Consider the following 27,254-nt stretch of genomic DNA (forward strand, 5'->3'; position numbering starts at 1 on the left):
ATCAGAACCAGTGTGGTGGCTGAGCTGGAGACCTTCTCTCCAGATATAGGGTGTACAAGGTTATCCAGGCTTGGTTTGCTGTGGGCATACTTGGGAAGCTGTGCAAATGGTGAGCAATGTTTCACTAAGATCTAAATTGCTAGGGGCAGTTATTTCTATTCTCCACCAGCTGATAAAGAAGAGCAGCCTGTAAATTCAGCATGTTTAGAACAGGATGTTTGAAAAAACAGGATGTTAAAAAAAAATAAAATAATCAAGTCCCACTTATCTGCTTCTTTTGAGTGTGCAGCACTCATGTTCTGTGCCTGGCATAATGTGACAATCTTAGTGTGACAGTCTCATTGTCTAAAGAGAATGACACAGAGTGTAGTGAAGTGAGGCAATCAGGTGTAGCTAATTATGAGGTGGGAGGCGTGAGCTTGTGCCAAGCCCTCCTGTGCCCAATTAAGGCCTTCCCCAATTGTGCATGAGCAGGATTGGGCAACCAATAAAAGGCCTTTTATTGGCCTTTATTTACGCCTCCCACCTTGTAATTAGCCACACCTGATTGCCTCATTTCACTACAAGAGAGCTGTAGCTTCTAGTATTGTAATCTTCCTCAGTCTCTTTTTTCCTTTCCTAAAATGGGTAATGTAAGAAAGTAAGTAACCACAAATGTGGGATTTCACTCCTTGGATTTTCTTCACGACTTGATCTTCTATCATGTCTCTAAGAAAGCAGCGCATCCTGTTGTGCACATATTTTATAACTGTATTTTCCAATCATTGAAGTATTAATATTAATACTAATTAATATTAATATTGTTCATAAAACTAACGTGGTAACCCCATCTTCTGGATGAATTTTCACCTTTCCCTCTTGCTTGCTTTCTTGATAAGTTCACCCTTAGAATAGCTGATAGGAGGCTGTTAGTAGTGCTGAGGACAAGACTGTGCACTACTATGCACTCATTTTTGTGCAGTACTACTAAAATGGGGGACAAAAATCAATAATGCCACTTCAGAGTACTTCAGAGTCCTGTGGTGTGACCCCAACAACTGTAATGCCTACAGTACAGCTTTGATTGCTATCCACTCCTTTTATGTTTGAGAAATCTTTTCTTGCTTCCCCTTTTATGGAAATACAGCAGGCAGTTTGCTTCATAGATTTTAGCCTGTGTTTTTAAAACCACTCTACATATTCCCATAGCTGAGGTGGGTGGCCCTGGGGCCAGCCTGGCCTTGTCCTGAGGTGTATTTGAAGCCCAGAGCTGTTTTTCTTCTGTGTCTGTGAAGGTAAAAAATCAGGGGGGGGAGGCTGCCAGAGCTTCTGCCAAGTGCTGTGGAGAAAACATGCATGACTGACTGCCTGGTAAGAGGCATTCAGATAAAAAGATTTTGCTCCCTTCCTGATGTTCTTTCTGTAAGGCTGGAGAACCAGAAATGTGCTGATGGTTCTTGGAGCTGACTCCTGTCATTTTGCACAGAGAAAAGCCAGGCAGTGATCATGTGAGCTGCAGCTACAATGTCTTTAAAACTGACCTTTTGCATCTCCTTCCATGTGAGATGGTCAGTATCTCCCAGTTGGGGTTGTATTAGTTGGTTCTTATCTACTGCTGGAGGCAGTAGCCAGGAGTTGAGACTTTTAGGAACAGGCTAGGTCTAGCCAGCCATTACATATGCAAGCAGAAAGGTCTGTGCCCTGTAAAACAAACAATTAAAGAAAGAAATAAAGGATTTTGATGTCATTTCAAATATTAAGCATTTTTTTCCCAAATCTGTATTCTACTGCAGGACATAGCAGGCTGCCTGTAGTTCTGTGTGAACAGGCTGGGTTCCAGTTATCCCCTTGCTTATACACAAAGCAGGACCAAACAACTGGAGCTGGCTCAGTGTCTGTATCTCTGTAGCCTTTGTAAGCACAAGTTTAAATTGAACTTCACTTTGTGTATCTTTTTCATTGCGTAACACACTAAATTCTTGTTGGGTGACTGTGCATAAAACAAGATATTTTTGTGGGGTATTTATTCCTATCTATAGCAAACACCCTTAATGTAAATTATTGGGGTATATTTAAGTACAGTGATTTAATTTACTTTAATTTACAGTGATTTTAATTTACTTTCAGTAAATTTAAGTGTATATCAAGTATTGGAGTTTAAAGATAAAGCGAGGATTTTTTAAAAAGCTGAAGTTATAGTTAAGTATACAGGGATTAGCAGTTTCTGTTACTGAAAAAAATGAAAAAAATTGTAAAATCAAATTATTTCAGACCTCAGCCTTTTCACCACTGATAGCAGATTCCTGTATAGTGGAAGCATGTCTCTTAGTGGTAACAGTGATCTGCCAGATCAATTTCAATGTAGAAAACACCTGATCATGAGATTATTATTCCATATAGTGGAAAAGCACACTTTCTTTTTGACTTGCACAGGCAGAGATGTTTGGTCACAGATATATTGGTCCGCATCTATATAAATACATTCATTATACATTCTATAACAGAGTTATGTGTGGAGAGCACACAGAATTGAGGTAGAGCCAGAAACACAGTCTCAGTGGCTTGTTGACCACGCTTTCCTTGTGTTACTGTTTAGCTGGAGCATATCCAAGCTTTGGTGAGATTGTGAGCACCAGTCAGCTCCTAGCTCTGTTCCCAGTGTATCCACCTCTCCCTGCAGTGTCAGAACAAAAGCTGTGGCTGATGGAAGGCTCAGCTCTGTCTCTTTTCCCAAGCCAAAGCAGATTTTGCAAGCCACCTAAGTGGGCTTTATATAGCACACATAAAATACATGGTATAAATATGGAAAGTGCCAATGAAATGGGAACAGAAATGAAGAGAAGTAGCTCTGCAATAACATTCCACTTTTAGTTTGCAGGCTGCTAGTGCTTTAATTTTGTGATCTGATCTTAAGGATTTAAGGAATATTTGTGGGTTTTTTCAGAGCTGGATAGGCAATAAATCAGACTGAGTGAAAATCAGGAAAAAATTATACAGAGCAACATATTTTTATTAAATATTCAGCAGTGGAAGAAGAATGCACACTAATCTGCATGTGTTATCACGCACAGGCAGCAACTATCCCAAGAAAATATGCAGCCCTAATGCTAAAGTGGTATTTTGTCTCCTAACTCATTGTGTCTGTTGTTCAGTATTTGGTAATGGTGTGGCTTTTTTATTCCAGTTGTGCAAGTGTAGAACATAAATTCAGAAGGATTAGTGACATATAAGGAACGTTTTAATCTAGGCAAGAAGACAAGAAATAACTGTGTTTTACAAGGAGGTAATCTACACTGAAGTATCAACTTTAGCTGTAATTGTCTATCTTCCCTTGATTACACTGGTTTTGTTTAAATCTACTGAGGCAGTAATCTGCAAATTCAGCTTCTTAAATGCTCAAGGATATGCTAGATGGTAAGGCTCCATCAGTCATTGATGTGTTTTGATGCAGGTACTGTTTAAAAGGTGATGAAAGGACCTAGCTATTATGTTTGAAGCAGGACAGTCTTCTGTGTTTACAGATGGAAGTGAATCTGGCACTTGCTCAAGAGAGAAGCAGCTGTGACAAGGAAGTGTCTGCAGCATTACTGACTTGGGAAGCTCGGGATTGCCCTGGACCAGATGGTAGCCAGGGTTGTGGAGCACTGACGGTTGTTAGATGGTCTGCCGTGACATGGTTAGTGGTGGATCAGTGGATCATTGAAGGTTCCTTAGACTCAGCTTGTATCTATTGTTAATACACAGCTGTTAGGTACCTCCCCAGTCACTCACTGTCTCCCCTCCTCAACAGGACAGGGAGGCAAATAAGATGAAAAAGCTTGTGGGTTGAGATACAGACTTGGAGATTGCTTCCCAATTACCATCACAGGCAAAACAGATTTGACTTGGGGAAAACTCATTTAACTTATACCAATCAAAATGGCTTTAGGTGGTGAGAAATGAAGATAAAAGTTAAAACAGCTTCTTCCACCAGCTTTCCTTTCCCAGGCTTTACTTCACTGTTCAGAAGAAGCCAAAGCCCTCTTAGAACTAAAACAAGCAAAGGAAGTAAAATGAAACAAGAAGAGCTTGTTCAAATATATCAGTAGTAAAGGGAAGAATAGGGAAAATGTAGGCTCACTGCTGAATGAGGTGGGAGCCAGATAATAAAGGATGCAAAGAAGGCAGTTTCTGAATTACTTCTTTGCTTCAGTCTTTACTCTTAAGACCAAAACTTGTGAACTCCAGACTCTGGATTTAAGAGACAAAGCCTGGAGGAGGAAAGACTCATCACTAGTCAATGCAGATTATGTTAGAGATCAGTTATGGAAATTGAATATGCACAAGTCCATGGGCCCTGAAGGGATGCACCCTAACATTGGGAGACATGGATGATGTTATCACTCCCCCACTCTCCATCATTTTTGAGAGATCATGGCAAACATGGGAGGTTCATGAGGACTGGGGGAAAGCCAGTGTCACTCCAGTCTCCAACAAGGGCAAGAAGGAAGACCCAGGCAATTACAGACCAGTCAGCCCAGGGAGATTGTGAAGTTTCCTCATCAGGAGACATTCAAAATGCACCTGGATGTGTTCCTATGTGACCTGCTGTAGGTGACCCTGCTCTGGCAGGGGTTTGGACAATATGATCTTTCAAGGTCCCTTCCATTCCCTAACTTTCTGTGATTCATGCCTCTCCTTCCTGCACAGGGTTAGGGTCAGCCCATAACAGCCCTGATTTCCCAGTCATTCCTTCCCACACTTTTCTCAACCCACTGGCATCTCCCCCCAGGCACTCGGAGCACCTCCTCCTCACCCTCCTTCACCCTTCTCACTCTCTTCTCTAGTTCAGTGCTGACACAGTGTTCCTCACACTTTTCTCCTCTCTCTTCTCCTGCTGGAACCAGCTGGAATGAGCAATGCCCTCCTAGGGCAGCCCCAGCCTCTCCTCACAGGGACCCCTCAGCCCCACTGCCATGGGTGTGGGCATGGACACGCAAACCAATACACCTGGGGAGTGTATCTGCCTTCTGTTCAAAGCAGGCAACAGCAAAGCAGCTCTCCAAGGCTTAAAAGAAAGCTGAGGAGGGTCTGAGGGCATTTTGTGCCTTTTTTATAAGGCATTATTGGGCAAGGGGGGCTAGTTTTAAGCTGAAAGGGGGGAGATTTATGTTAGACATTAGGAAGAGAATCTTTGTTGTGAGGGTAATGAAACACTGGCCAAATTTACCCAGGGAAGCTGTGGCTGCCCCTTCCCTGGAGGTATTCAAGGCCAGGTTGGATGTGGCTTGGAGCACCTTTGTCTAGTGGGAGGTGTCCCTGTCCCATGGCAGGGAGTTGGAACTAGATGTTCTTCAAAGTCTGTCCCAACCCAAAGTGTTCTGTCGTTCTATGAAAATATGTGGCTGAACTGTGACAGATTAGATGCACTGGGGTTTAATCCCTTCCTCAGAGGCTGCTGGGCTGCGTGTGTGGACATGTCCCAAGGGACAGAGCTTCTTCTGCTATACCTAGGTGGGACTTTCCCTTCTGGACAGAGCCATTTGTGGTTCAATTTCTTGGAGTGTGTTCAGCACACTGGGTACTGCAGCCCCTGAACCGTAGCTCTCCAGTGTGGTGTTGCAGTGATGCTCAGCTCTCATCGGTGGTGCCAAGTTACAAAACCTGGCAAAGGGTGGTGGGAAGCACTTGGAACAGAGTCGGGACTGTGCTTGGAGAATCCTGTGCAGGTAATTAAAAATACCCATCAGGGACATGGTATTTTGATTTTTACTGGGCTCTTGTCAGATAACACAGAAGCTATTTCAACTATATCTGGTAACTTCTGGTAAGTGGCTCTGAGTTTCCTAGCCTTGCAAGAAACAGCTCATGCTGTGTTGAGGCTTTTCTTTTCTCTTGCTCCCCACCTAACCTCTTAAAAAACAAAACAAAACAAAAAAACAAACAATCAAACAACTTTGGGACAAATCACTTTCTCCTGAAGCAGTTCATTTCCTGCAACCCTACAGCCTGGTACTTACCCTCTCTGTCAAGGGGCATAATCATGGAAATCAGTACCTGCAGTATAATGCTTGCACTCTGCAGGGTTTTTTTCTGGCTTGGAGGGTACTGTTGTAACATACAGGAGAGAAGGTGAATGGAATGACTAAGCAAAGACACAAGATAAAGGTCCCTTTAAGCCAGATTCTAAACTCTTTCAACCTCAGGAAGACTTTTGTCTCCCTTTCTCAATTCTGACTGGTTGAATAGCAAAAAAAGGTCTTTGCAGGGCCTGTACTGAGTGTCAGTATTCTCAGAAAAACCTTCAACTTGAAAAATGGAATACTGTTTAGAGTGCATTTAGTTCGGGGTTCAGTGCAGTTGGAAGGTTTGCCAGGTTCCCTTGGTGAATTCCATAGTCTCCTATATTGACTTACTGGTATGAAGTGGGCTTGAGTTTATTTGTGTGAACTTATGAAAGAGTGCAGACAATGAAAAAGTTGTGTTACATCAGTTTTCTCACAGCATTATCCTTTGCATCAACATTTTCTGTTCCCTCGCTTCCAAAAAAAGCAGTTGACTGAGTGACAGCAGAGATGCTCCTGGGGTGGATACCATGCTTGGCAGGAGCTGTTACTGCCTCAGAATTTGTCACACTCTTCTAGAGGACAGAGTATCACTGGGGGATTATGAGTCGTATTTGTATGTGGAGTGTGCAGTGCTATCTAACCACTTAGTTTTTCAAGGAACACTTGGGCTACTTTTAAATAAATTATTTAGGTTTTTTTCTGTTAACGTGGCAACCTGCTTTATTTTTTGACACAGAATGAAAGATATGTCCTGAAGCTTTCAAAGGAGAAAAGGGAGATTGTTAGCACAACACCCAGTGTATAAAATAGACATTGTTGGTTGCCTGCCTTGTGTTTGTTGATTTATTGATTTTAACTGGCTTTGACCATTTTTTTTTTCCTTTCATTTCAGGAGCTCTATTACTACTGTTTACATTGAGGTTCTTCCTCCCAACAACCAGAGCCCTCCCCGCTTTCCCCAGCTGATGTACAGCCTTGAAGTTAGTGAGGCCATGAGAGTTGGAGCTGTTTTGTTAAACTTGCAGGTACACATGCTGCCCTGTAAACCTTTACCATGTTTCTTCTCTTTGTGCCCATGCCATGCAGAAACCAGTCCTTGAATCCAGGGGTAGAGGACAGTTAATTGGTGTTTCAATTAGGTCCAAGATTCAGCAAGTATTCACAAATTCAAGCTCCTTATAAATCTATCAGAAACAACTTTTCTATGTCATCCCAACCACAAATGTACAGGTACAAATGACTTAAATATTGAACTCATTGACAGGATTCACAAAGCAAATCTTTTGAAAAATCAAACTCAGAGTAGTTGAAAAAGGTTATCAGGAGTCCTCCGATGGAAAAACTACAATGTTCCACTGGAAGTCATTCTTCAGACCTCCTCCCACTTTTGTCCCCCTTTTATGCCTGGGCCATACTGTCAGGTAGGACCAGTACACCCAGGAGGACAGCCAGGAAGTGAGCAAACCCCTCCCTTTCCAGTAACTTCCATTATGTACCCATGTGAACACCAGGGGAAGTCTCAAACCTGATGTTAAGCTCACAGTTTCACATAATACATCTGTCCTCTACAGATCAAACTATTTTCTCCAACACAAGAGGGATTTAAAATTATTTAATTGCAATAAATAACCCCTTTTACATGAACCATATAGGAAAAGTGCTCACTTGGATATTTATGTGACTTCATTAAATGTGCTAACAGGTACAATATACTGTATGTGGGACTGAAGTATATGAGAAAAAATTTTTATGAATGGCTCAAAACTTGAAAGGCTTGCTATTTGTTATGGTAACATGTAATTCACATGGAATTTCAGGAAGAGTTTGGGCACTAAGCCTTTAGCTTTAAATTTTGAAAAGCATCTGAAGGTATTTACTCCCTGTGTCCTGTGTAACAACTGCTTCTAACAGGCTAAAAAAACCTAGTCATCACTAACTGACTACCTGATAAAGTGGAAGCAGTGAAAACACATTAGTCCAGTATTGCTTACAAATAATTCTGTAACATTAGTTATGCAAATGTGATATAGTTTGCAGACCCTGGTTACTACTCTGTGTGCTGCTGCCTGGTTAGTGTATTATCTTCCTCCTTTTGTATATACTGTTTCCTAAAATTTCACTGTGTTGTGTTCTGTTGACATGTCTTGAAAGCCAGCTGTGCAAAATAGGTAGACAAATTACAGCTCATCAGGTTTTTTTGGGAAGGGATCAGGAACTTAATATTATTATGAAAAAAATAGTATGGCCTCAGGTATCAAGCAGTAAGCTTAGTACAGCATGCTCTCCTGAGCATGGTTCCTGTAAACAGGATAGCATTATTCAGACTTCATATAAAGCTATTTATGAGAGTGGCTGGAGATACCTGAGCTAAACAGAAACCATGGAAAGCAAGAGCCTGATCTGCTTTGAGCCATTGTAGCTCATTGAAGACTGCTGGCCTTGGTGCAATTAGATGAGTTCATACCAGCTGAAGTGGTGCTCTGTGTGTTTTGCACACACAGTAAAGGCACAGGAAAAAAAAATCCAAACCAAAGTGTGTGAAAGAAAGGCACTCTAGTTGAGTTACTGATGCAGGTGAATGGGTAGGTTTCAATGAAAACAGTTTGCTGAGAAAGATGAAGATTACTATGGGTGGTTAAACTGTCACCCATAAGTGTGGCATCTTCCCATAAGGGAAGATGACTCATTTAGCTCAGTGCTGAAAGTTAACTTCTGGCATGTCTTTAATGCTGGCTGGGCAGAGTTGAAGACTGTGCTGTTCAGGAGCTTTCTCCTCACTAGGTGAGAGATGCTTGATTTTGGAAACACCAATGTTTTATGGGAGCCAGGAGCATGCAGAGAAACATTTGTGTTTACTTGGCAGGTGCTGGAATATGTGGCTGAAGGCCTAGGTGATCCCTGGAGGCAGAAAAGCTATTAGCAGGGTTTAGCATTTAAGGATTTTATGCAATTTAAATGTGGTTAGAAAGTGAACCTCATTGTTGGAATAATCTCTCTGCTTTAATGTTTCACTAAACCCCACAAATTTTACCTAGATTTTTGTTCTCCATCTCAAGTGGTCTGTGATAAGGTTTGCTGAGTACATCTGGGAGTACTGTGCTGGGCAGGACAGGGGAGATGCAGAGTGGTCATTTCAGCTGCTCTCCTCCTAGTCAGGGTGCTTGTGAATGTTCTGGTGGTACAGCAGTGGGTGTTCTCACCCAAGAAACCCAGAAATTATGAATTACTGTGTTCAGGAAAGAGTGAAATTTATTAGTTAGTTTTAAGAGCTTTGGAAGCTCATAGAAAAAGTTGTCTTGTACTTACTGCTACTACAATGTAAATTTACCTTCTATTATCCATATCCTAATCATGAGTTGAATTTAGAGAGGCAATTTTATGTTTATGAAACATACTTAAATCACAAATCCATTTGGCTTCATCTTTAGGGGATTAATCTTGAAAAGCTGGTGGTCCTGGACCTGAAATGCAGATGCAGTCTTTCTAATGCAAGTTCAGCTGCCTCATTCTGCATTAATATGCCCATCTTTATTAAAGGACTTTTATTGTGTATAGTACATTTCTGTCTTCATATTTTTTTTATTCCATGTCTAAAATTGGCCAGGACATTTTAAACATTCATGTACTGAGTATTTAAGCTTATGAATTCTTGTTCTGTCTTTTCTGGGCAAACAGAAAGTTACCAAGTGGTCATCTTGGGGTTTAACAATACCTTAAGGTAGTGCCTCTTAACTTAAGGCTAAGTTAAGAGAATGTTGTTATGACTCTCTTAATAAAATATTGTTGGTTTTGAATACACCATGAAGTTTAAAAAAACTGGGAGAGAGTGAGCAAGTTATTTTAAGTATCCCCAGGTTGGGAAATCTGAAGATCTGCAAAACATCAGGGACAGTAACAATGCAAATGCAGGTCTCTTGGATTTCTCTGTTAGACTTGAAAATGCATATTCCAAAAACAAAGGTTTCTTTTTCCTTTTCCATTAAAACTTTTCATGCAGATGATGGAAAGTTATATTTTTTCTTGTGCTTTTATTGATTTTATAAAATACCCAGTTAATTGTGACTGGTGTTTCAATTAACAACATTTGAGATTAAGTACTGCAATAGTAAATTATCTCCACAGTATTAGTTTGTAAATAAACCTCAGAGTTTATTGCATGCCTGGGAGGCTTTCATTGTTTCATGTTCTGCCAGCCATTATTAATTAAAATATGCAAATATAGTAATTTTTCAGGGAGTTTGAGAAACAAATAAGGCTGTTGGCTCAGTCCAGTTACGTGCTGAACAAGAAAGTAACATGAAATGATTGTGTACAATTTACTAAGTCATACTAAGTAAATTGTGTACAATTTACTATGCAACTAATCTGGAAAACAGGTTTTGTCATGTGGAAGCCTTTAGTGTTTTTCTTATGTACACAATACCTTGCTGTTCTTTGATTTTAAAGAAAACAATTTTTAAAAAAGAATTATAATTTTTTCACCCTGTTTTTCAAAGGGTGTTGATTGAAAGACATGTTTTCTTCAGACATCAGGAGAAAATGAAATTAACTGAACAAGTCTTTTATTTTCTGTCTTCTTGAAAGTCTACTGACTTGTTTCGAATGCAGACCATAAGCAAATCTCTGAGGTAGCCTTATGTGTGAAGTGAGGACAGGATCCCCTCCAGGTGAGGTAAAAAGAATAAAAAATAAAAAGGTCCATTCAAAATAGAAGCCGCAATGAGATTCCAGTGATTTAGGATCTATGAGAGTCCTCACAGTTGCCAGCTAGTCAGATTTTCTTCATCCAGTGTTTGCATAATTTCATATATTTGGCTCAGATTTTCACTTGTCTTTACTGACCATTCATATCTTCAGCATAGGAATATCTGAATTCAACTCCCACCCTCCAACGTGCTGGCACCTCCTGTCACTTGGTGCCATCTGCAAATTTTATATGAGATTTTTATGATCAGTTTTATTCTTGCTTAATCTCACCTTCCGTTTGGAAATCATATTGTCTAAACTTATTTGTGAGAATGTCACACAGGGCAGCATGAGAAGCCTTTCTATGGCAAAGATGCATTGTAATATCCACAGCTATTTCCCCACTTAGAAGACCTGTTGTCCTGTTGAAAAAAAAAAAAAAAATTAGATTGCTTTGGCAGATTTCCTTCTTTTGATACTTAGCTTTGTGTTATCCATCTCCATATTGACATCAAGGTACTTGTAAATAATATGAATATTTTTGGTTTTTTGGGAATTGAGATCTACCTGTTCTGTGATTTCCTTGCTCTTTCCTGTGTGAAAGATGTACCTTGTGTTTGCCCTTCAGCATGTTTGTCCTCTGTGAGTTTTCAGTGAAAACTGCTAATGGCTTTGAGATTGCTTCACCCTATGTTTTCTCATGCCAGGAAGAATTTCATCAGGCTCTAGTTTCAGCAGATGATTTTAAGATGCTCTGGTTTTGAACACATTCTCTGCCTTATTCTTTCCTTATTCTCATCTGGGATTTTACCCCATTATTGCCATGGTTAATTTTGTTAGCTGCTTAATTGCAGCTGAAACTCAAGCTCTTTGACCTCCACAACATCATCCTTTCTGCTTTTATACTGTGGCAAGGTACCACGCTCCTCAAGTTTCCTCTGTAATTTAAACATTTCTTTGTTATCCTTTCTATTCCTCTCTGTTTCTATTACAGTTTTTCCTCAGCTTTTTCTGACCTTCTCCCCAGATACTTGTGCTTGTGTCTTATTTATCCTGGTCCCCTTCATCTGATTTAGCCACTGCTTTATGTATGGCTGTTTGGTCTGTCAGTAGATTGCCTGTTCTGCCTGCACACTGGAAAAGTTTGTGCTTATCTTATTCACGTTGCAGGAAAGGGGAAGCAGTGTGCTGCTTTTTTCTTGCTTTTTTTTTTTTTTTTTTTAGTGTGTCTTACCTGCTTTTAAATGGTAAGCCCAATGATACAATTCTTGATTGTGCTCTACAGGAAATTCTTACATAAAACAGATAAGAAAAAAATAGTTGTTGAAAGATGAGAAACACAAAAATATTCTCTTTATCTTTTTAATTTTGACCTGTCTCCTATTAAATCCTATCTCTCCTTTGAACTTGTTGGTTGGCCTTCTTAAAGTTCTCATAGTAGTGTTTTTTATTGTTTTTCCTGTGACAACATGCTTAATTACTTTACATTTTGAATGTTAAATAGTTGTAACTGTGTGACAGCTCAGTACATGGTATTTTCTCTCAAAACCACCTGATGATCTTTTAGGGGAAAAAATGTGTGATCACTTGAGAAAAAAAATGTAACAATTATTTGGCCATTTTTGGAAATAAATTAGCTGAAGCTCAACTGTTTTAAAATGTCTGCACTGCTCAAAGGAACATCAGCTAAAGGATCAGGATTCTGCTAAACAAGCAGAAAGAAGAATCTGGATAAAAGTGGAAATAAAGACTAGGAACAAAAGGAACTAAATGTTCAATCTAATCAGTCTGTAACTGCATGAAAATAAAAATAATTGAATAAAGCCCAACTTTCATGCTTGCAATGCTATGTAGTTGTAAGATGAAAGTCTGTTTTCAGGATATTGTTGTTTCTCTGTACACTAAGAACTGTGATGTGCTACAGCTTTATTTTATGTAGCCCCTCTTATCATAGTTGTCTTAGAAGAATTAGCATAATTCCTGTTGATAACTATATAGAACTTCAGGGCTTAGTTTGCCAATTTGGAAGTTGAAGGAAAGAAAAGAAAGCTTTATAACTGACTTTATTTTATCATCTTTTTCTTTATTTTTTTTCTGAAGGCTTTTGATAGAGAGGGTGACCCTATAAGATACCTCATTCAGAATGGAGATCCTCAACAAGTTTTTAATCTCTCTCGAAGGTAAGTGAAAAAACCCTTAGAAAATAGACTTGTAATTTTTCAGTCAAGTGAATTGTGTCAGCTGAGTGCAAAAGAAAAGACCAGTAATCAGGCAAACTCAGCTGTTCCATAGATTGGCTCATATATGTTAATGAGAGCTCTGTGAATGATGTTGCACTTTGGAATTTTTCACAGGGGACTATTTATTTATTTTATTTTAAACACTTTAGTAGGTAAGGCTCAGTGAGGTGGAAACATTCTATTTAAAAGAGTGACCAGGAATTAATTAAACACGTTATACTTGTCAGCTCTTGAATAATGACAATGACAATTTTTGCATTAGTTTCCTGCCTTCAAGCATTTTTGTCTGCCATGGAAAGTCTTCTGAGCATTTAAAAAAAAAAAATCTTTTTCCTTAAATTGAATGTTGACTTAACTAGAAGTAGGAAGACAGGGAGTATGTTAAGAAATGTTAAGTGCCAGGTAGGTCTGTGCACATCTCAGCACTCCCTTCTTTATTTTACTCAAGCAGCTATTCATTACACTCCAAAGTGTATTTTTTTTCTTTACAGGGAGAAGGGAGGGTGGTGAGCTGACTTCCCATGTTAGATGATGGGAAAAAAGAAACCTGGGGCTTTTTTTCTTTATGGCGAGGGTATTACTGCAAAAAATTGTTCTGATTTGGAGTGAGAGAGTAATTGCAATTAAACAGGTCTGTATATTCTGCAAAAACTCTAGGTTATTTGCTGTGATTAATCTCCTGTATATGAAAAATCAAATAAAAAACAATGTGAAAAAAACCCTTGAAGATCCCAAGATGCTGATACTGTTACCCACCAGGATTGATGGGCCCTTTAATAATAAAGACTTGTCAGGCAAGGAAAGGGACAGCATAGAGATGAGACTGTTTCATTGCTGTGGCAAGAGCAGGAGATGATGTTTTTCTGCTGGTTTCATTCATTACTTAGAATTGGAGCTTTCAGTACAAATCAGGAAGGTATGCCTTGTTCATCAGCTCAGAAGGTCATCAGCTGTACAGTTCATAGCTCCAGCACAGTGTAGATTTGTAGGTTTTTTGCAGAAGAAATGCTAGCAGTCTTCCCCTGACACAGAGAAACTTTTCTTGACCTACTCTGTGATCTTTAGAGTATGAAGAACAAGGAGTGTTCCTGGCCACAGGAGAAATTCTCCAAAGTGGGGCTACTCAGTGGGTAGTTGTTTTGTGTAGATCATTACATCACATTCTACACATCACACCATAAAAACCCTGTTACATCTCTGTACTAGAGAGACTTGAATACTGTGTGCAAATTCAGGTCAGCTTCCTGTGTAGCAAAGGTATTCTAGGTGCTGGATCCCACAGAGGTCGTGTGTTGTCTGGCTTTGGATGTAAACTGTGCAGCGATAGCCAGAAGTCATGCTGTTAAGGGGGAATCCCCAGCTGGGAATTCAGTCTGAAAATAAGTAAGAAACCTCTGGTGTGCTCTCTGAAGGCTGCAGGCACAGCACTCTTAAGTGTCACTTCCCAAAGCCTCTCAGGGGTGGCCATGAGTCTCCCTCCATTCCACTTTGCCTCCAGGGCCCATCATGGGAAGCCTGATGTGCCCCAGCCTCACATCCAGCCCACATGTGGCTGAGCATCCTGGCACACTGAGGTGTTCAGCACAAATTGAGGTGTCTTTGTCTTTTTGATCATCTGTTGTCTCTTGGTAAAAAAGGAGAGCTCTTTGAAGCTCTTTCCTTCCTGTTCTCTTTGCATCTGTTTTCTTGGAAATTGTTTGGGCAGTTTCCTTCAGCCTTTTGAACTTTTTTTTCTAGATGCTGAAATGTCTTGATAGGAGATGAAAGTAGGATTAATATTAAACAAAGCACATAGTTAATGTGAGTGGCACATTAAGGCTACAAGAATTTGTCTCAATGCTACATAAATAAATATATAAGGCCACAGCAGAGGCCATGAACATGATTCTCTGTTTTAGCTTTTAGTTATTTTTTTGCACCCTGGAACATGCCAGTTAATCTCCATTTAATTTCCTAACTGCCACCATGAATATCAGATTTACATCTCTTTTATCCTATGTCTGAGGGCTATGAGATGGTTTTGTTGTTTCTTTGGCAATAAAACCTGAGCTTGATCTGTAGTAATTCAGTACCTCCTGATGTTCCTTGGGGAAAGTCATGATTAAAAGCTGGGGTATTAAACCAGTGCAAATACATCTGAACCCTTGAGTAAAACACAGGAATTTTTTATAAGTTAGCTTGACTCTGGAATAACGTTCATCGATTGAAATGGAGACAGTTGATTACAATTGTTCAAACAGTAGGAAGGAGGAGATAAAAAGATTATGTGACAGTGAAAAACTAGAAATTTAAATAGTTGCATTTAGTCAAAAGTCAGTGTTGGGAAGACACTATTTGTTGTCAATATTTTATTCATAGCTCCTTTTGTGTATGCGTTTGAACTGATACTTGATCAGTCAAGTGTTTTATGTTTCCTTCATTGCTCCTCTCCAGAATTCTTGTGTTCATATTTTATTGTGTCTTCAACAAATGCTAAGAAATAAATATGATGTATTATAATGACTGATTTGTAGAAGCACCTTTAAATAAGAGAACTGCAAAAATACAGAACATGGTTTAACATTTTGTGTCAGTTAATAATACATCTGACTTTTCTACAGCCATTAAAGGACATTAATGCCTTTTGCAGAAGCATTACTAATATTTCAAGATTTGTTATTTATAAATTATTTTTTTAAAAAGAGGTTAAAAACTAAATGGTCTTACATAATCTAACAATAATATTAATTGAGGTCAGCTGAATATTCCTGAGCAGAAGGCAGTACGTGTGACTCATGTTATATCAAAAAATATCAAAAATGAGATATGAAGGGTTATTAATTTGTCACACACAAAGTGCAGTATAGCTGTCTGGAAATCCCACCATTTTTTATATTCATTGCTTTCTTCTGGGCCATGAATCTATGCACAGCTAAGAAATTACTCTAATTCTTAGAACTGTAATAACATATGTTTATATAAGTGAATATAAAATAATCTATTTTTATATATGTAATGTTAATATTTTACGTATGTGTAATCATATATATGTATATATACATATGTATTTTAATGTATGTATATATATTTCAATATATACTTATATAGAGCTATATATCATTACAGCTATATATATCACTACATATATTACACTATATATGACTATATATTTTGAAAGTTATATGAATATACCCACATAGTTTCTAATGTCTGTCCCTTGTTGTGGTGTTACTTTATCCTTCTGATTTCCCTTTGGGCCCTCAGGGAAGTAATTCCCAGTGGAGCAGGTGTCTGCTAAGTCTTCAGCACCTGAAGTCCTGCCCTGGCAGGAGTATCATGCTGGCAGTTTCATTCTGCTTACTTTAGGATTCATTTTGAGTCATTTCTGCATTCCTTAACATGTTCTGTACCACACTTTTTTCCCCCCATCTTTGTGTAATTCAGTCTTAGATCTGAAATTATGGCATGTGGTGTGTTTTACGTCTGTAAATACTTGTTTATTGTTCTCTGTGTGACCCCAGACTGGTTCTAGGCAGCTCCTAAGTTTGGGTTCCCTTATCAGTTGTAGGCCACTGATCAGATGTCACGGTTTAACGCTGAGCTGGCAATTAACCAAATAACAGATGCTGTCTATTAATCCCCCTCCCCTCCCTTATAAAGAAGGGAGAGAAGAAAAAGAGAGACTTATGGGTTAGAAACTAAACTACGCAGCTTTAATGAAACAGTAATGATAAGAAAGGAAAAATTATTAAATATATACAAATATACAGAAAACCAATCCCACGTTCCTCCCCCTTTACCCCCAATAACTCTCACATCACCACTGAGGCTGCAGGGCAGCCCTGGGAAAGTCCAGGCTGGACTCCTGGAGTCAGCAGCAGTTGGGAGCTGGAGGCAGGAACACACAGATTCAGGCTGGCATGGATCAGGAGCACAGGCAGAGGAATGGATGGAATCCTCCCAGGATGCTGAAGCAAACAGGGACAGGTGAAGAAGGGCAAAGGTAAAAAGCCAAAAAGGCAGAACAAAGGGGTTGACCCTCATGATCATTCAAATTTGTGCTGTATATGATGCATATGGAATGAAATACTCTGGTCAGTTTTGGTCATTTATCTTGTCCACTCCTCCCTAAAGGAGAGTTGCAGGTGTGACCTCCTTACTCCCTTTCTCTTTCTGGAGCACAAGATGTTCCTCAGAACCGAGCAGTGGCCTTGGTTCTGCACACCATTCTCTAACCATAACTATAAGCATTGAGTGTTATCAGTCCTAGAAGCAGACACTGACTGAGAAACTTGCTGTTAATTTCAGCAAGTACAGCTACTTAAAAGAGACTTAGCTGAAAGCAAAATTACAAGAGAGAAAATTAGCTCTATCCTGGCCCAAACCAGGACAGATGTTTATAGCATTTTTTTTGTTCCCTATGTAGTTCAGTGTCTACACAATAAACATTAGTTACAAAATAAATATAAATAGACATCTTGCTACACAGTTGTAGGAAAGTAAGCAAAAGTTAAAATAACCTTGACATCAGGTTGCTTGGTATAATGTTGCTCATTACATAATTGCTGTTTACAGCTAATACCACCCAATTGCAGGCCAAGGCAAACCATGGGAAGAAGCATGACAGGTAGTGAGGCCCTCCTGTAGCTTGGAACAAGAGAGTCAGCTCCAAATTTACTGGGTTACAAAGCTAATATTTGTGTGTCCCATTGCCTTTTACCACCCACCAGGAAAGTATTTTAGGTGCAATGCTTTGCCTTTTTGGAGGAAGCTAAGCACAACACATTGACTATGTTTTCGTTGTTCAGCAATGAGGCAGGCTGAATGTAGCATCTCCTGCAATACACTTTTCTTTGATCACTGAGCTTGGATGTTGCTTTCCCTACCAGCTTTCAATCATAGGGTAGAAATATGCTTGCTCTCACTGTTTCCAGTGGGGAAAGAATTTCTTCACGGAGCGGGTGATCAGGCTATGGAATGGACTGCCCGGTGAGGTGGTAGATTCTCCGTCCCTGGAGACATTTAAAAAAAGACTGGATGTGGCACTCAGTGCCATGGTCTAGCAACTGCTCCGGTGGGTCAAGGGTTGGACTAGATGATCTCTGAGGTCCCTTCCAACCCGGCTAATTCTATGATTCTATTGATTCTTTCAGTAGCAGCTTGCCAGTAAGTATGGGCATTTGACTCTGCTGAAAACAGTGTTGGAAGAAGTCCTGGCCGGGAACCAGCTTGTTGAGATCTTCTCTGAGAGCAAGAAATTATAGTAACAACTGCAGAAATTTATAGGGTAGAGAAAACATCATTTGGTACAGGTGATACACACCCAAGTGTGCTGAGGAAGTACAGCTAATGGTTTCACCTATGGTTTGATAGCACTTTATACTTTTGCTTGACTGTTGTTTTGTGGTTTCTTTTTCCTTATTTTAATAAAACTTCTTTCTGAACAAGTAGCTATTTAGGTTCTACACCATAAACATAAGATGTGGAATTTTTAAGAGTGCCTGAAAAATGTTTGTCTAGTATGCTCACTAGATATGGAATAGCACAAAGAAAGTCATAGTAGCATACCAAGATCCCAATTCATGTGGATTCATGCAAAATCATGTGTTACTCCACTTTTCTTAAAATGTTACAAGCTGGACATGACAAGTTGGTTGAAAATTCGTGGGAGAAGCTTCTTAGCCATGTAGCAAAACCATAAACATCATACTGGATCCATGTTTGTTGGTGAATATTTGTTAAATAGCCTATGGATTGGGACGTTCTTCATTTTGGTGCGTTCTTCACCAGGTTCCAGTGGACACCAAAATCCTGCAAATGAAACACAGAGCTTTTGGGCTGGTCATGGATGTACCCCTTTTCCCAGTTGAATTGGGAAAGTTTAGCTTGTTTAGACACAATTGTCAACCTAGTGGTGCTTTTCTGATGATTCTGATAAAAGTAATGAGTCCATTGTGAGATCTTGTCTCTGTGTTACCACTACACACCTCCAGATAGCTTCCAGACTTCTGCATGGGGAAATTAAATGGTCCTAGAGAAAAATTCCAAATTATTTTTCATATTATATCAGCAGTTAGAGGAATCTGCAACATTTTCAAACAGTATTTTTGTAAAAAGTTGTTTGGTTTAGTTTTTGTATATGTGGCTTCCAAATATCCCTTCATTTGTCATCTTTTTAAAATGGGTATCAATAATCACATTATTCTGATTTTCTCAACATTTGAGCCTATATTAATATTTTATTAAGTTAGGGTGTATGATCTATTTGTGCAATCACTGAAAGGGCACTACCTCATTGCAGCACTTCTACTGAAGTCACACAACATTAAGGTTAGTAGTGCTGCCCTATAAAACTCTGGGGAGACTCATACCTGTTTTGCCTGAGTTGGGTGCTACAGTCCTGGCTACTTCAACTCCTCTGTGATGAACAGGCTGCTTGTGATCTCTCTTCTCATTTATTATAGCAGTGCAGCTTTCTAACAAGTGAGGGTCCTGTGTTGAGGGTAGGTCTGTCGTCTCTAGAGTCCTGTAGGTCAGTAGGTCATTACTTTAATCCTAAATTATACATATACCAAAGCAGAAAGCATTAGAAATTGGCTCATCATTTTTATTAGCCTTTACCTACGTAGATCATGCTTTCCATTGTAATAAAGCCTGAGAACTTCTTAACTTGCTTAAAGGGAAATGTTTGTATAATGCAAAGTAGTGGAACAAAAGTGCTTGTAGTTATCTTAAAACTTGTTGTGGTAACTTTTTATGTTTTTGTTTTATTACTAGTTCTGGACTGCTAGCCTTAGGAAAACCCTTGGACAGAGAAAGCACTGATCGTTATATTCTGATTGTTACAGCCTCGGATGGCAGACCAGATGGGGTGAGTTTCCTGTGAAAGTTTGAGAAAATGGGCTCTTATAACATGTAGTTAGGCACCTGAAGTAGTCTAATTGTACTACCTTCTATATGGGTCTTGATCAAATGTAGCTGTAATCTGCCAGAATTTTCCTATACCCCAAGATATCCTTTGATCTTGAAACAAAGTGACTTTGCTGCTGCCTCTGCCTTTTTGTTATTCTGCAACAAGAACCAATGTAGTCAAGGTTTTGTGTTTTTCAAATGTGTGCATCTTTTCTGCTTTTCTGTGTTATTAAATAACCAGCCTTCCTTCTTAGCTTCTGCAGATCGTTTTTGTGGCCAGCTGTGTTACAGATTTATACTTTATTTAGTCAAATGCGTTGAACATTTTTCAGAATTGACAGATTAAAACCACTGTCCAACTTCAATTCTTTTAAGTTCTCAGGAAAAATCTGGAAAAAAAACTTTCTAGTTGTGTGTGTTCTCTTTGCTGGTGATTGGTTTGGGGTCTCAGTCACTCTCTCTTATCTGGCTGTAGCTGTTTTCTTCCATTGGTGGGGACACTTTACTTAAAATTGTCAAGCTGACTTGGCTGCTCTTTCACCCTAAACTTCTGTGCCAGTACATGGAACAAAAGATTTAGGAGCTGGATAGGTTTGCCAGTATCACAAATGAGACTGTATAAGTGTGTTGGATTTTATTTTACAAACTGATAGATGAAAAAGGACAGCTCAGCCCATTAAACTTCCATGCCTTTTCTATGCCAGGAAACAGTGGTTCTGACTCATTTGCCAGACTTCCTTGCTGAATTTTTTTGATATATAGCTCTTGGACTTCCTCTGCTATTTGTCAGGCTCCTCTGGGATCAGGGTCTTCTTTAATATTGCTAGCTGGTAGCAAACTATAGTAAGGAAATTAATACTTATTTCAACAAGTCAATATTCAACAATATTTCAACAATTTCAACAAATTTAATGGAAGACAGCTAAATCCTGTGAACAAAAATTTTTAGACATTATAATACAGGCTTCAAAGGGGCATAATTTCATCTCATTTAATTTTCAAACAATAGTGTATAAAATACTGAGGTTTAGATGGTACACTTCAGACAGGAAATGTTGCTATGCTTTGAAATTGTTGACACTTTCAGAAGTAAATTTATCCCACACTGCTTTAAAAATTTTCTGTCTTAAGGTTATGGCTCTTTTTTCTGTTTAGCATTGCTCTCATAAAACAAAGAATGTTTTCTTCCATAGAGATAAATGAGGCTCATGGGGTAGATGACGCCTGTATTTCAGCATTGAGTCAGCAATCCTGGATTGACTCTCCTGAAGCAAAGAGAAAGAAAGGGCCATAAAGAGGCATCATCTTTCCTGCTTCTCACACGGGTCCAGTTCACAGTAATTGTCATCTTCAGCCATGACACGATCTTCTTTGGTCCAGGGGAACTTGCCAGAATGGATCTTTTTTTCACTTGTGGAAAGACTCCTCCAGGACTTTGGAGGTCAGCCCTTGGGGCAACAGGGCACTCACCACACAGGATCACACATCTTCTGGGGGTACAGTAGCCCCACCACCAGTCTCTTGGGGAACAGCATTACCTCCAGGTGCCTTTCCTTTAGTTCTGGTGGTATGAACCATTACCATTCTAAACCCACAGGTTAATGGATTCCTGATAATCTAGAGTCTGAAACTCTGCCCCCACCTCAATATGCCCTTCTCTGCTCCACTCAGCTGTGAGCCTTGTGGGGTACTGACCTGGGACACAGTACAGAATGTGGTAGTGGTTCTCCTTTTTATCCTGTGTTCTGTAGACAAAACTATCTGTTCCCCATCATTATCTATTAAGTTAGTTGAATACACTTTTGTGTTTGAAAGTCTGTGGTCTAGCACATCTTACATTTTTGCTGTTTTAATAGTATTTTGTTCCTGCTCCTTTTTCTGTGTCATTAATAAGGGGTCTGAGAGGCTTTTTAACAGTGTTGCTGCAGCACTAAATAGTGAAGTTTTCTGTATTGTAAGCCTCAAGGGTTATTGAACTGCCTAATGTGTGGTGGCAGTCACTCTGACACCTTCTGACTTTTGGGGAATGCTTATTCCATCAAAACAAATACAGACTTACTTATGCCTTCACTGAGCAGTAAGGTTCTCCATTTAGTGATGTGGCCTGGCTGACACTGTTTCATCACTTTGTATGCTGTGCAGTGCTCTTAGTTGTTTAAAATGCTCAGCTGTGCTTCCCAAGTTGTTATTGTTCTGATTTATAACCTGGAGCATTTACAGCCTTGTGGTTTTTCTCTGACCTTGGAATAACATGACCTACCACCCATCACTGTTAGCAGCACACCACTATGAGCAATTAGCTATGTGTTCATTCAGTAGTTAGGGAAATATTTTTATTTCCCTGGTAATGAAACTTTGTTGTAGATAAGCAGAAGAATGATACGCATGTAAAAACCTCAGGCTCAGACTCTTTTCACAAATAGCAGTATGTTTGGATGGGATATAAAGGTAAGCATTTCAGAGAGAGAAGTTAGAAATAAGTATGCATGACTTTTGTTAAAAGAAAGTACAGAAAACATTGTTTCTATTTGGCTTGCACAAGTGTGCATGTATCTGTTCATTTATGTAGATAAAACAGGAAGCTCTCTTGCATTCTATTACTGTATATTGCATGATTGAAGCAGAATTCAAACCGCCAAATACAAATGTCTAGTCCTGAGGCATTTTTTAAGATATTTTAAGTCTTTTTTCTGTTTTCTCTATGTAGTTCTGGGTATCTAGCACTGGATTGCAAATTCTTTTCTGATGTCTGATGCATGAATGTGAGACCCTGCAACATTTAGCCTTTATGTGTGGCTGAGATGCTCATAAGTTTGCCCTGTGCTCAGTCCAGGAGCTTAAATTAGTAGGGCTTACAATTTTTGAACTCTGCAAGCCATGTTTCTGGCTTAACTAGTTTTTAACTAGTTAAAAACTAGTGTTATCGCACCTTATGATCTAGCTAAGTGATTGCCACAGGCTGTGAATGAAAGTTGTGTTGGAATGTGACGGTCTAATACTCTCTCCCTCCCAGGGGCCTTGAGACACACTGGTGGGCTTTATAAAGGGACAGACATCATGCCGTATTTCTCCTTACTGTCTCCTTGACCACTGCAGACCAATATTTCAGGACAGTATTCAGTCACTTAACGAATCAGAAGGAACAGTATTTTCACTGTGCATTGTTTCATCATGTAAGTTAGACCTGGATGTTACAGTCATCTTAGCAGATCATCAGTAATTTAGAGCCTTTATCTCTCTTGACTCTTGAATTAATTACATTCCTTAGAGCAGACAGGTAGCACTTGACCAGAGTAATTAAGGCAAATGTTTACTACTCAAATATCATAGAGTTAACTATGATAACAGAAATTTTTCTCTTACTTTACAAATCTTACCTATATCTGCTCCACATCAGTGCTGTTATCTATCAAGAAGAAAGCATGCACCTTTCAGTAAGTATGTACTGAATAGAAGCTGTGTGTACAAAAAGGTTTGTATTAATAAGGGCTTCTATTTAAGGGCTTATTTTTGTAATAAGTAAAACAAGACTGGAAAAAAAAATAATTGAATCTGTTCATACTGTGTAACTTTAATACCATCATAATGCCACACATTTATTTTGATCTGTTGATGCAGTGGGAAGGAATATCTCTTAAATATATGAAAAAGGAACAATCTGAAGGGGTAAATTATTTTATACTCCTTTAAAGAACTTCTCATATTAATTTCTTTTCAACCAAACAAACTGTAACTAAAGAGAAACACTGCCTATTACTGTTTTCATGAGAAGTTCTGTTCTTAGTATGGGAAAGCCTTATATGTCTGAAGGTCTGTAAATTTCAGTTTGCATGACAAGAATTTGTCTGGTCAGATTTCCTCTTCCATGAGAGAAGCTTTTCTCTATGCATCAGCTCCTTTATTAGGGCGAGTTTTAGGAAAGAGTCCCAAATATCCAGTTTTTATACAGCTTGTCTGCTTGCATTACATGGATAATATTCCCCAGGAGATCTTGGATTTCACATGCTGTAACAAGGAAGGAGTGATTTAAGTAATGCTTACAAAGAAATAAGATTAGCACAGTTTTCAATCCAAGATTTTGAGCAGATTTTAATTTTGTTTGAAATTAACCAACTGTAATTATTTTAAGGTGAGAAAAAGTTCTGGATCAAGAATTATTGAAGCACTTTGTACCCCCAAAATAAATATGCTTAAGTAGAACTGTGTTAAGATCGATCTTGCAGCAGAGTTCACAATAATAGTAACATACAGTGTGACATTGAGTATAGATTGCTGTTATTGTGCATATTTAGTAATACCACAGTCATGGCAGTAAAAAATGTGGTCATGAATTCCCGTTAGACTGGAAAATGTAAGTTGGACAGGCTGTTTTCCAGCCAGCACTGTTTGTGCAAAGTTAGAGTAGATGGTCAAAGTTCAAGAGTAGATGGACAAAGCTGATTGCCCACAACCCCTCTAGCTGACCTTGGCTTTCAGACAGATCTTGCAGGCTATCAGAAACCTCTGGTTTTATTGGAACAGCAGGGAAGTTTCCAAGTTCTAAATAAATAGCAAACCCATGCAAAAAGATCAGGAGAATTGCAGCTGACAGCCTCAGCAGCCCATGTTCCTCAGCTGTTTTGAAGGTCTCAGTTTTAGTTTATGATATAAAGGTATTGGTAGAGATACCACAGCACTTTTTTGTGATTAAGACACTGAATCCTGAGCTTTTATTTTAGATGCAGAACAATTTTTTCACTGTTTTGTCTCTGCCAGGCTGCATGACAAACGTAGCCCACTTTGTACATTAGGGTTGTTTAGCCTGAGCTTTGTAGCTTGGGATATAAGCTACCAGCTGCTGCTGGTTCATCCCACAGAAACAGTAACATTTCAATCCTGTGGTACAGAGATGCTTTTCAGCTGCTTGGAGGGCAGATCAATGCTCTCTCTCTTCCACAAACACACACAGGATGGGAGCTCTGGCTGTTACATAGCTGGTGAGTGGCATAGCAATGGAGAACCATCCTGTAAGACCCATGTGTGTCTCAAGGACATTTCTCAAATGTACCTGATTTTTTCTTTCCCAGTGATGTGGGAATCCTTTCCATCATTTATAATTTTTTTTTGGGTGTGTGCAATTTTAGTGCTGGGGAGTTTCCTTTGGGGATAATTTTTTTCTGTTTGATCATCTTTGTCTTTTCCCCAGGCTTTTTCCAGTCTGTTTTCATTAATGTAATTATTGCCAAAATCCATCGTTGTCTTTCCCTGCATCCTGAAGCTCTTCTCTCTCCTATTTTTTTTTTTTTTTTTTTTTTTTTTTTGCAGTCCAGCTGGCCATTTCTTCTTTATAACTTGGAGAGGTGTAGGGGGTCAATAGATACTGGTTTTAAAGTTCTTGTGCCCTACACTGGAAGGAAACAAATACCTTGCAGCCTTGCTGATAGGAACAGACAGGGAAAGAACTAATACATTTCCCCTTCCCCATAACCTGGTGGATGTTGTTTATTGTGGTTATGCAGCTTCTGTGCATTCAAAAAGTTCAGAGACCAAGGCCATAACCAGTCGTGCATGCTTACCCAAAACCTTTTCTGGCTTTGGCACTTTATTGTAATTATTTAATTACCAACTGTTCTTAGATTCCCATTTTTAACATTAGTCTTCAGGCTGTCACTCTCCTGGAGCACTGAGACAGCATGGCAATTTACCTGCTCTGTAGTTTGTGTATATTTTATCCTGGTCTTAATAACATCCAGTATTTTAAGGGCTGAGCAGCTATTTCGCCTTCTTGGTGAAGAATGGCTATTACTTTGGATATCATAATTTAAGTGGACATTTCTTGAATTGGATATAAATAAGTCCTGATACGTAGATCAGAAGCACTATATACAATTTCTTTTTGATCAAAGAGAGCCTTGGGCTTTGCCTCAGCTCTCATTATTTGGAAACTCTATCTTGAGATGATAGTGTTTGTCTTAGTGTTTGTCTAAATTAATAAACTGGCTTAACATCAGAGCTATGAATGTTTCCTCTGCAAGGCATAGTATGCTCTCATCAATTCTCAGCTTCAATTTAAATGGCAGGGTACAAATAAAATAAGTCACAAGTGAAATTTCCTTCAAATTCATCATCTGCAACATTTATCAGGACCTGGCATACTTAGGAGAAAATATATTTATAGAGGTAATGTAAATGTTACATTCGATGTGTAGGGGAGAATTATATATGTAAGAGCTATTTTAGTAGCCCTAAGAAAGCTATAAATTACAGCTGTTGATCTTTTGTTTGACTTAGTTTATTATAAAAGAGAAGTAAACACAGTTTGCTTCAGCAGTAAATAGGAAATGCCTGTTATGAGGCTGTACGACGTTTTTCCCTGCATGTGTTTGTAGTAATATCTTCAAGACTTCTTTCCAAACCATGCCTGAAAAATCTTTTGTAGCAATGCCCAGTTTTCAAAAAGCCAAGGCAGTTTTTTATGCTTACTGTATTATCTTGGTGTTTGCATGAGAAGTATTCATTCAATTGAGATACAAAAGCAGTTGTGAATTAGGTCTTTTATTACTTTGGGAACACTAAAGTTTGTTTAAAGACTTTTAGAGGTAATTAAACATATGTTAAGAGCTTTAACAAAACAGCAGTTCTCTTTGATGAGAGTGCAGGTTTACAGTCTTTTTTAGGATCCTCTGCAATACACTGCAACTTTTCATAATTAGGTAAGAAATTTGTGAAAGTATTTGCTTTCATTTTAATGTATATGTTGAATAAAATAGCATGTGTACAGTCACAAGCATGCACACAGTATGGGGAATTAACAGGAGAGACCAGAAGCCATTGTGCAGCAGGACAGCTGTGACACAGTCACCATCACAGAAATCACATGGTGGGATGACTCTCATGACTGGAATGCTGCAATGGACACCATCCATATGCACTTCAGAAAGGATAGACAGGGAAGGAGGGGCAGTGAGGCAGCTCTATATGTTAGGGAGTGTTTTAATTGTATAGATCTTGATGATGGCAATGATGAGAATGTTGAGTGTTTAAAGGTTAGAATAAGGGGGAAGGTGAATCAGGTGGATGTCCTGTTGGATGCCTGTTATAGACCACTCAACAAGGATTAGGAGGCAGATGAAACATTTTACAAGTGGCTTGCAGAGACCTCACAATTGTTAGCTCTTGTTCTGGTGGGGGATTTCAACCAACTGGACATCTGCTGGAAATACAACACTGCAGAGATGAGACAGTCTAGGAGCTTCCTTGAGTGTATGGAAGAAATAAGTTGCACCAGGGGAGGTTTAAACTAGATATGAGGAAGAATTTCTTTACTGAGAGTGTAGTCAGGCATTGAAATGGGCTGCCCAGGGAGGTGTGGAGTCAGCATACCTGGAGGTATTTAAAAACTGTGTGGATGAAGCACTTCAGGGAATGGTGA

General features: G+C 39.1%; 1 protein-coding gene across 1 annotated transcript in view; it reads left to right on the forward strand.

Moving 5' to 3' along the window:
- Nucleotides 1-27,254, forward strand: part of PCDH15 (protocadherin related 15) — a 350,336-nt gene that overhangs the window by 195,755 nt on the left and 127,327 nt on the right. The window contains exons 15-17 of the mRNA XM_030453000.1: nucleotides 6,919-7,051; nucleotides 12,813-12,892; nucleotides 19,709-19,802. Of these exons, the coding sequence (XP_030308860.1) occupies nucleotides 6,919-7,051; nucleotides 12,813-12,892; nucleotides 19,709-19,802 (307 nt within the window). The remainder of the gene's footprint in view (nucleotides 1-6,918; nucleotides 7,052-12,812; nucleotides 12,893-19,708; nucleotides 19,803-27,254) is intronic.

This window comes from Calypte anna, chromosome 6, assembly GCF_003957555.1.
Source record: "Calypte anna isolate BGI_N300 chromosome 6, bCalAnn1_v1.p, whole genome shotgun sequence".
NCBI classification, from domain to species: domain Eukaryota; kingdom Metazoa; phylum Chordata; class Aves; order Apodiformes; family Trochilidae; genus Calypte; species Calypte anna.